The sequence below is a fragment of the Loa loa genome, assembly GCF_000183805.2.
Source record: "Loa loa unplaced genomic scaffold supercont3.18, whole genome shotgun sequence".
NCBI classification, from domain to species: Eukaryota; Metazoa; Nematoda; class Chromadorea; order Rhabditida; family Onchocercidae; genus Loa; species Loa loa.
Window position 1 is genome coordinate 152,601 of NW_018108198.1, and position 11,300 is coordinate 163,900.

General features: G+C 34.1%; 2 protein-coding genes across 2 annotated transcripts; both read right to left on the reverse strand.

The window, feature by feature from the left end:
• Positions 1–547: 547 nt before the first annotated feature.
• On the reverse strand, positions 548–4,614 carry LOAG_01258 (zinc metalloproteinase toh-2; the record flags this gene model as incomplete). Its single annotated transcript, XM_003136797.1, has 15 exons — positions 548–746; positions 828–954; positions 1,250–1,300; positions 1,377–1,492; positions 2,247–2,358; positions 2,472–2,594; positions 2,802–2,924; positions 3,040–3,125; positions 3,191–3,435; positions 3,587–3,653; positions 3,772–3,892; positions 3,990–4,076; positions 4,140–4,202; positions 4,306–4,390; positions 4,561–4,614. The coding sequence occupies 15 exons, from the start codon at positions 4,612–4,614 to the stop codon at positions 548–550; spliced, it is 1,659 nt and encodes a 552-aa protein (XP_003136845.1).
• A 1,697-nt stretch (positions 4,615–6,311) lies between these two features.
• On the reverse strand, positions 6,312–11,201 carry LOAG_01259 (fasciclin domain-containing protein; the record flags this gene model as incomplete). The annotated part of the gene is made up of 12 exons (XM_003136798.2): positions 6,312–6,922; positions 7,444–7,615; positions 7,745–7,862; positions 7,918–8,065; positions 8,159–8,291; positions 8,444–8,632; positions 9,163–9,314; positions 9,575–9,782; positions 10,054–10,168; positions 10,314–10,507; positions 10,656–10,777; positions 11,000–11,201. 12 exons carry the CDS (start codon positions 11,199–11,201, stop codon positions 6,723–6,725), a joined length of 1,953 nt encoding a protein of 650 aa, XP_003136846.1. The 3' UTR covers positions 6,312–6,722.
• Between the last annotated feature and the right edge of the window lie 99 nt (positions 11,202–11,300).

Genomic DNA, 11,300 nt, shown 5'->3' on the forward strand with positions numbered 1-11,300 from the left:
AGTTCCTCAAATTCCACCACAGTAAGTTCTTTTCGTTTCCTGAGAAAAAGTGATTTCTGTTATGAGATTTCTATCAAAGGACTCAAAATATTTCTGTTCCAAATTGAATTTTCCGTAGTACAGATATAGGAGATCAGTTTTTTGGGTTTAAGAATCATGATTTAAAGATTTCAGGTCAAGTTAGTTTATCGGAAGGACAAAGGAAATTTTTACAAATAGATGGGCTAGAAGATTTATACAAATGGAATCAAAAGAGGTTCGTCGCTTTGACATTTACCGTCGACGTTATGAAATGGCGGACAGCAACTTGGTTGACTGCAACTCGATAACAAATCTCCAAGTCTTAAAACCAAATTTTAGACAATTTTAGGGGGAGCAAATTATTAGGAGTAACTGTAAATGAGAGAGTTACAAGTAGAATAAACTCTATTAAATATTAGTTTACTAAATGTAGTAGTTGGAATTATTTGAGTCGAAATCCAATGGCGTCAATAAACGTTAAGTAAAGGATTGATTAATGTCGTCGCTGTTGCCATCAGCCATAATTTTATGTCTTAATCATTGGTACTTCTATTCCGTTTTTATCACCACTACTATCATCAATATTACCATCAACAAGTAAAAAAGTATACTTGCCACAGGTGCTACCATCTGCGCATAAACGATGCTTGAATTTAACTTTAGCACACCTCGGGTCCACTGGACATGCTTGTAAATTACATGTTGAGAATTCTTGAATTTTACCGCTGGAATTTTCCTCTGTAATTGAAACGCAACACATCATGCCATTGATATATAAATACCAGTGCTGAAGAACAAAAATGAACCTGCACTGGGCAGTTTTACATGTCCGAACCCTAGACTGTATGCCGCAAGCACCACATGATCGAGAACAATGTGACCATTCTCCCCATTCGGACCAGATATTAGTTCCAATTATCGTTGTACGAGGAGCTAAAATTTTATTAAGTCTTCTGGAAAACTTTCTCTTGACTCGTGATAAATTCTCTTAAAGAATAGCTAATATTCCTACTTCTGAACTATTCAACGTGATAAATTTGTGGTCCTCTTAAAATTTCAATGGAAAAATTTTTAACCAAACGATTGTATTTGATTCATCGATTTCAGCCAAAGATATGTGATCTTTCAATGACAAGCATTCATTCATTGTATGGTGTTATGCAGCGATCTTGCAACTTAAATTGCAAATAATTTAAACCAAATAACTGAGTCTGTAAATCTGTCGTACCTGCAGTTGTCGTTTTGAGTAATGCAGAAGTCGTTTGGGCTGGTTTCGTGGCTAAAATTTGAAAAGATGATAAAAAATTACAGATATCTCTGTCAAATTTAATTGTGAAAATATGTACGGCACGAACTTTTTCGAAATTTGAGCTTGAAACCGGTATCTTCGCCTGTTGTTGCGCGGAATATGATGACTGCTTGATATTTTGCCGAGACTAATGAATCCTCTGGTTTATCATAACAGCATATCCTGAGATTTCGTCTTCTCTTTTCATTTACTTTCTTACCTATTCTTCATTTATTCATACTTATTATTTCTCATCTGTGATTATTTACGAATTGAAGGATGCCATCCTTTAATGAAATCATAGTTAATGAAATCTGCGACACATCGTGAACCATATCTTGGAAAGAATAAGCATTGAAAGTATAAAATATTTTTGTATACCAAATCGGATAGTTCAAACGTGTAATATTGAGTCAATAAGTGGGCAATGGTATCTATCTTTTAGCCCAATATATATCCGTTTATATTCGTATTATTTGAACTTTCCGTAACCATATTTGGTACCATTTCTTTTGAAGAGACAGGAAAATATTGGACTACCACGAATATGTGGTATCTATAGAAGTAGAAATACAGATATGCGGCATAATGGTGCATATAACATGGAATGTGCACGCTTAGGAAGCATATTAATGCACTAAATCACAAGTTTTCATCTATGGGAACTGTGACTAATTATCAAAATTAAGCGTATATTCTGTCAAATCTAAGAGGTATTAAATGTTGGCTTAGTTTCACACCAAAATACTGGCCGCATCTAAACCTTAAGGCTATGTACATGAAAATTGACCTAAGATCGATGTATCCTCAAGCATAATGAATCCAATAAGATGTTGGGTCCAAAAAGGTTAGGAACTACTTATATTCCCGATTTCGAAAACTTAGAACTTGGCATGAGAAAACTTTCATAACAGCAGAAAAGACGGATCCAAAATACCTGTAACCAGTATTAGCCAGATCACTGCCAATTTTCAATTCGATATAATCAACACAAGTACTGGAACAAAATATGCCGAAGTCGTCTTCGAAACTGATTTCAATTCTTTCCTCTGAAAGTAATGTAAGATGGAGAAATTGTTAGTTATAAAGATCGAAAAAGTATAAGTATGCATTTGGAATCTATGTTTCCTTTGAATTCTTGAGGTTGGAAAAGTTCATTAACCTTTATCGGTTTTGATGAGCCAGTTACACATGATATTCGCCGGATATCCATCGGGATATCCTGGTGATTCAAGTTGTTGCCAGTCAATTTCAGCTCTCAGCGTCCCACCACATTTGCTATTCGCTGAAGCATTCTGCTAAACCATTTTTGTGACGTAAGCAAGGCAAAACATAAAACTAATTTTATGATCTTTTAACTGGCAGTTATGGAAAAATTGTTCTAGACTTCAGAACCTGCACAATTTTGAAAGCAATTTGAATCAACTCGTAGCATTTTACTTGATGAAAAAAAGTCACTTTATTTAAAATGTAAGGAAAAGATTAAATTTACATTCGCTGGCACCATGCGTTTCGCACTTTGAACCACCAAAACCACTCGGACAAAGACAGCTTTTGCAATTGCTGGGATTCAGGAAACCACCATTTTTGCATTCATCTTTTCCTTTACAGTAGCCTATGTAAATCAAACAGTTAGATGATTTTGACTTTAAATCTGAATTATTCAGAGAAATTTGCATATAGTTTGAATTCCTATCCATATTTCAAAGGGAAACATAAATCAGAGTTACCTTTGCAATAGGCCTCATTGATTAATTTGATATTGTAAAAGGATAGTGAATCTCGTTGACCGATTGTCATCTGATAGAAAGGATCCCTACAATAAGCATCAGTTCAAACAATGCTAAGAAGCTATATAGCCACTACCAATTAATGAAGTACCTCGTCAGAAGAGTCTTGCTTTTCTGGTCCACGCTGAATGCTGTGGAACCATAGTGCATAATAGAACCGAGATCGTATGGTACATCGAAAGTTGTAATTTCATTTTCGCTTCGTTTCAGAAACTCGCTAATATACGATGGTATTATATACTCCTTCACTACCGTAATATATTTTTCAGCATCAGGTCTGGATTGCTCATGCCATAAGCCTAGTGTATGGCCAAGCTCATGCACTATAGTGCCTATCTAAAATGCTATAAATTCCAAGAAATATTTGGATTTAACAAAAATTGCTACTTAGTAAGTGAACGTGAGCGTACCTCTAAGAACCTTTCAAAGGGTGTTTCATTAGTGCTTTGCTGCCTAAAATTATGAGGTAACACAAATGAAATCTTACCCTTTCACATCCTTTGCCAATAGATACTCCTTGCTTACCTCCGAAACGACCGACCATTGAATAACATCTGCAATACTTTCAAGGATACTTGTACTTTCAAGGAACGAATCAGTAAATGGATTCTCTTCTGTGGTAGTTAAAGATAAAGGATGCCGTCTATTTTTACAAGTACGAAGCAGACTTACCCATCACCTTCAAAAAATTCGAGGTAATCACCGCTAGCTTCTTGGTCATTCTCAAATGTAATGCATGTACTGCTTTGCCATATTTCCAGAGCTTTCAGAATCTGGCTGATATGTAGAATATCTCAAATAACAATCTAGTATAAGTAATGAACTAGGGGGAAAAAAGAAATAACTTTCTCTTCCATGTAAAATGAATCCTGGTAAAATCATCGACTAACCAAGCGATTCGTCAAACCGATACTTTATAGGAAATTGGAACCATTTAGCCTCAGGATCAGTAGCAAAACGTTTCCTTTTTCGAGAAGCTCCTTTAAATAAATATAATGGAGCATCATGGGCCATACGTTGTCGACCTTTCTTGTTTGCACTATCTTTGCTGGCCAATGAATCCAGTATGGTCATTGCTTGCTTCGTTGAAAGGAATATGTCTCCTACAAACAGTATGTCAAAAAATTTTATTCGAACGTATTGTATTTAAATAGTCTAGAAATTGTAAAATTAATTCTAACTAAACTTTACTATCAAAATACCAACCTTCAAATAAGTACGGTGTTAATTTACTAATTGTTTTTGGCTGTTCTGCACTTATTGAAACATCCTTTTTGCTATCAACAGCGCTCTGCAATATAACTAAATTAATAGAAATAGTTGTTCTGGAGAAATGTCAAATATCGATGATCAAAGTCCATCTGAAACACGCTTCAAAGTTTCCAACATTTTTAACTGCAACAACACTTACATAATATTTAAGGCTGCATGGGTCAAAATTTTTGATATATTCAAACCTACATCTCGGCTGAATACACGATTTCCGTAAGCCTGGCTATGTGCGATTTCTTTCATTTGTAGCAACAGTGAGCTTACTACATTAATATGCTTGTCATCGTAAGCAAAATGTTTCCGTAGTTCCTAAAATATTTCTTGTACTTTTTAAAATTTTTGTGAAAGGAAGAAAAAAGACAAAAGAAACTCTGGCCATTATCAGTATTGGCATTTTTCAAACTATCAAATATTTTTATAGCGCGTTCCACAGGTAAAAATCTAGAAGTCTAGGTGATGTAGCACATAGTGCACGTAGTATAAAAAAATTAAACGCAAGATAAGAGCTACATAAATAATACTTCCGTCGTACGTTGTGATGCAATGTCAATGAAATACTATTTCAGTACTTGCAGCCTAAACTTTTGCATAAAATAGCTTAAATCACACCTTCCAACAATGTATTCAATTTGCAATTCCCACTCTCATATTAGCATCAATTCAAACTTTCCTCTTATCTATGTACAAAAAAATCTCCATTTCAATCACTTCTGCTAATCTAGCATCAAAAAATTAAATAAAAAAAACATAAAGATGTCGCCCATAGAGAGAAGATTCGGTTGCATAAATCGGAACTGTCAGGTTATTATTAATACACTATACAAGATCCTCCAAAAGAATATAGTTAAGGCTGTGCAAAGAGACAATAGCTTGAAGTCGGAAAGCTGGAGACACTTGTTTTGAAATGTGAGGTGGATTGATAATTGTCTCTCAAATCATATCAGAGAAGTTATGAAGGGAGAAATTTTGCATGCACCCAATAGCAGAATAAGGAAAAGACTTAAATATTCGGAATAGAAATGAATTCTAATTCATTGCTCAGAATTTCTAACCGATTGAGAACCGGAAGAAAAGCAAATGAGTGGTCAAACATCAGCAAATGAGCCACATTCAACGAAGAATGGAGAAAAAAGTTAAAAAAAGAATTTCTTGCAATATTTCCATGAATTCATTCATTCTCCTTTTGAAAGTCAAGTTTCAAGTTCCCTACGACGATCTTCGAATAATGAAAGAGTCAAAGGCTCACCTGTTTAACACCTTCAGCCTTGGTGACATCTTGATTTGTTATGAAAATTACTGTAATTTGTAATATGAAGTGGAAATTTCCGGAGAAAATTCGAGCGACAGCCATTTTGATTGTGATATGAACTGATGTCGAATCATACAAAACGAAACCAAAACTTGTCCGTTGAAAAAAAAAGAGTGGGTGATAAGATACGGATATGGAAAGAAAAGATGGTAAAATTTTTCTTTCTTTTTGTCTGTCCCACCATCATGCGGATCAAATCGACAACAAAGTTCACTCTTGTGATAGGCGAATCAATGAAGCATTTGATGAATGAGAAAAATTCCTGCAAGAAAAATATCTTTCTAGTTGAAAACGTTATCTCAAGAACAAGTTCCAGACTAAAAGATCAGCATAAAGATCTCCTATGTCTTTGAACTTAAGCACACGATATGTATGTAAACTGACCCTTCCTCACAGGTCATTAAATGATATTGTAGAGTCACGAATTAACCTTTTTTCAATATTAGAATCGTGTAAGTGCCGAACCATGCAGGATGAAACAAAGACCATAACAAATAAGATGCATTCTTGATCACAAATCTACAACACAAGCCAATAAATCATGTTTTACTTTTTACGAGATCTGTAACTACCGTTGATCCCAAAAAAAACAAAAAAGAAACGAAGTCCGTCAAATGGGTATCACGTATTGGTTTCGAATCATGATCTTTGAAAGATGTTCGCAACTCATCACGAAATTGATTTTTTGAACTGATTTTTCATACATTTAATACTCGGATCACTTTATCATTATAACTAAACAGAAATAGATCGGCAATGTTATCGTCGTCGCAGTTGTGAGTAGGATAATAATGCAAAAAACGGTAACGTGAAGTCAAAATCATTATAACAAATAGAGAATGATATCATTTGCGGAATCCCAAAAATTCAACTTGACAATATATGATTTCGATGAAAGTGACAATATAGAAATAGTTGGAGAACTTCAAATACGTCTAGTCGGCATCATCATATCCACAGCATGCAAATTGGAATTTTCATTGTGCTTATGTAGTTGGGAAATTAAGTAACTCTAGTTCATCATCTCATAATATAATTAACATCAAAGGAATACGATAAACATTAAAAATGAGGTTAGCAAAAAATGTGTCAAGTTTAGCGTCGAGCAAGCCAGAGCTTCTAGATCGCGTTCATAGATCAGTACGTTATCGATCATATGCAAAAAACCATTGATACCAGCTTTTTCACCACCCGGGATTATACGTGCAACACGGTTACCACGAGGCCAATAAAGTTCGAAAACTGCAAAAAACAATTTCCTGAACCTCGATGATATAATTTTTAGAAGACAACAGTTTCCAAACTATCTTTCGCAGATTAATTCAAGTTAATAATATACTGATAAGAATTCATTATGTTAAGCACAAGATTTGGTAATATACTTAAAAGAACTCATTATGTCAAGCACAAGACTCAGCATAGAAATGTTTTTTTGTCTCATATTATAAGACGTCATCACAAAATTCCTTTAGAACAATGGTTACCAACCATAGTCAGCGAGGGCGACGGCGCAAAATTATCAAATGTCTGATTAATTAATACGTTAAAAGTTTCGGTTAAAGTTTATTTTCAAATTAACAGAATCCATTATTTTTGGGTAGTAGAATCTATTACTAATAATCTATTATTACAAATTAACAGAATATTATTATTATATCTATTATCTTGTGATCCCTGCTACAAATAAAGAAAATAAACTGGTTCTTGAGCAAGGAAAGTTGGGAGTGTACAAATTGTTTTTTCAAGTAATTAATTGGACGAACAACGTCCTCTTCGGCGTATCACCACTTTTTCATCGTTCATCATCACGTAAGTTCTCTCTCGCAGATCAGTGTCCATAAGTGCAAGGCCTTGAATAATATGTCGCTTAAAGACATATTGAAGTGCTAACCAATGTTTACCATCTGTCATTTTGTACTTCTGCGAAGTTGATATCTGTAGAAGTCAATTTGTTTTATATCAGATGATTTAGGTGGAAGAGTGGTAAGAAAGAAAGCATGTAAATGAAGGAATAAATTGGGAAAACAATAACAACGAAAATTAATAAAGCATTACAAGCAATACCTTATCCCAAGCTTCGTTAGTTGGTACGAAAAATGTGAAATTTTGTTGTGGTGTTAGAACTTGCCACGGATCCAAGGAATACCGTAGTTGCATGTTTTGAAGCATTGAATAAGATGTCCTGAAGAGACAGAAGATTTTCTTCATAATTACTGTTAATCATGACTGGTACTTACTGAAGGCTGGAATCATTTCGCACTACTTCATACAGCGTCTGATATGGTACCCCAAGAACACGGTCGATATAATGTACGATGCCATTTACAGCTGCGACATTATCCACCACAATTGCTGCTCGTACACCGCCGCCAGTAATATAATAGGCTGGAAGAACAGCTAACTTGCTGAGTAAGTAATGAATGGGAAGAATCATTAGTGAAGACTATGTTGTACAATATGCTCATTCAAACCACTTACTGATATTATTCCTGGGCCATTCACCCCGAATGAAATATAGTTGATGGATGCTGTCTACTGTGTTCACAACTGTCTCATTAGTGATTTCATTACTGGTCAACTCCTTATTGGGAACTATATGAAGTTTAAGGATCTGAATCACAAATTTTCATCAGAATTCCAATTGCCTTCACAAAATATTAAAACAAAAGAATTCTAGAATTCAGAAGAGCACCATAACAACAGCATAAGCTTTTTTGGTATAATGCAATCAAGTAATGGAAAATACACAAGGATAATTGAAACCTTTTCAAGCCAAATTCTATCCCTCAAAAGTCTTCTTTCGATATATTCTGGGATTCGCTCGAATGCCTCATTGTAGGGCGCAAAAAATGTTACCATACCACCAGTTGCTGAGAAATAATTGCGGACTATTTGTCCAATAGTACTTATATAACGAATTAAAGTTGTACAACGATTATTATCCATAATGAGCTGAAGAGGAAATTTTTGCCACGAAAAGTCAGAAAACATGGAATTTAAGTGATTAAACTGTTTTGATTCAAATACTCCATATGTTTTCATTGCTAACCGCATGAAATTTGTAAATTAACATTTAGGATAAATCAGAGGTTAGAATTATCGGAAGGGAAAGATGGACTGCACTTCGTCATAATTTTAAAATGAAGAAGTTAGGAAAATTAAATGAATGTATTCTTAACTTTCCAGTGAGAAAAAAAAATTGAAGCACTGATCATTTTGGCAAAATACTAATGTTTTTACATGATTTGGAAATGTTTCGAAATATATTCATAATTAAACCTCTGCAACTGAAAAAATCAATATAATCTTTAGATACTAAGTACTCGAAACTATTTTCAAATTATTATTGCCTTAGAGAGGTATACTGATTAAACGCCTCATAAAATTGACAGCCTACGAACCTCCATGTCTTTCTTGATTTAACTTCTGCTTAAGTTATGATTTATGGATCAGTTCAAATGTATTGCAGTAGAAAGTTAGACCTGGTCGATAGTATTGCTAACAATGCCAAGAACATTATCAATAATATGGACCACGCCATTTTGAACTGGAATATTTGGTATCACAATTTTAGCCCAAACTGCACCACGACGAAATTGCCCGTAACGTTCATGCACTTCAGAGACCGCGTAAACTATCAATAGGGTGTAAGTGGAAATGAGTTAAAATTTATCAGATAGAAGTTACTCAGAGACTTTGTTAGATGATTGCTACTGAAAGTAATTTTTGTGGTGTTTTGATTGTCATCATCAACAACACATATCTATTAGAAAATGCAATGAATGCTCAAAACCATCGATGAATGGCGAAATTCAAAAATAGTAATTATTTACTGGAACTAATTGTGCCGAAATTTCTAAATTATAAAATTAGAAAATAATTTATAATACTTACGATCCCACCGTCCAGTTCGATGGTCGGTAATGTTTCGCATACATAATCTTAGATCATAATTATCCTCAATAACATTGGCGGAGAAACGTATCGATGGATAATAGTGTATACCCCGATCGTATAGCCATGGATAGGTAAATAATACTCTATTTATACCTGTCATATGAGCCAGTAATACTTCACGGTCTACACGATTGCGGTCTATTACCTGAAAACCCTAAATTTTCTAAAACAACAGGAGAATCTGAAAATGAATGATATTGATTAGCTTTAATACAAAGATTGTTTCAAGAAATCTGAACAAATATATAATGATAAAATGGCTTAAATTTTAAACATTTCTAGATTTTTTATTGCTTTCCAGTTTGCATCAAAAATAAAAAATCTTCGCTCACTTCTAGTTAGATTTGAAATCAGAGTTAGTTAAATTTTGAATGATCTGTAGCTTGATTTTTTATTCAAAAAATGCTGGTACATACCTTCATAAATGCTTCATTTGTAGGTAAAAAAAAAGTGTGGAAGCCATTCCATGCCGAACTGCCAAAGATCGCCAAGGCAATATCCGGTACACGATCAAGCACATCCCTCAACTCACTGAAACAAATTTACAAATACTTCCACTTTTTGAAAAGAAAGATGGAATAAATACACATGTATCGAATTTATAAGCATTGCATGCTTTAGCATCTCCTTTGCACTCTTTACTCATGAGCAATTAATTTTCATTCAAAAGTGTTACGTAAGGTCACGGTTATTATAGGGTCGATCAAAGAAAGACATCTTGTCTTTATCTCTTATAAACGAAAGTGCGGTTCCCGGATATGGTCGATGTCCGATTGGTGTACAGATTTTGAATAGATATTGCTGACCATTGATAATAGCCCATTCGCTAGTAGCATGGTTGCAAAGCATTCCATTATTTGCAAAGTAGGACTAAAAGAAGACGAGAAGTCGCATAAAGTAAATAAGTGAAAGTGCAATTTAGTAGGCAAATAAAGAATCAAGCGGAAATTGGTTATTACTTATTTATTGATTTGTTAACTAATAGACAAATACATAAATGCTTGAATAAAAGGCATACATAATTTCCAGGATTATTTACAAACTGTGTTATGTACATATATCCGCTACTGACTGTACTTCGGATAAGTGTTTGTTTATCCCATTTTCGATTTTCACCAAATTCATAAATTTGTGTATCCACTAGAATAGAAAAGTTATTGTTTGGAAGTCAAGAATGAGTACAAAATGTTTTCATGACTAGGCAAAAATGTTTTCCGGATCGTGAATAGATGCAGAATGCTTTCGGTTTTTTTGGAACTACGCCATACCTCACGATAACTTTAAGTTTAATTAAATTCAAATTAGAAAAACGGAGGAAACGATATTAATTTAAACAAATTCCATTTTTACTGCCAAACTAACCTATATGACTCAGGACTTCTTTTTGACTAAAAGCACGGATATCTGGATTGTAGATAAAGACGTCATTAATTGGGGCAAAAACTGTGATGCGCGCATTTGAGTCTTTCATATAAGCTAGTGCAACTGTATATCGAGCGCATAAAGTACGCCACTGTAAAACGGAAAATATAAATGAAGAATGTTTGGATGATAAATTAAACATATGAGTTTTTCAAGTTTTTCAATTATAAAATGAAATATTTCACTCTCTTCATTCATCTTCTGGTCTTAGAATGATGTTAAAAGNTATGGCAGCCGTTTT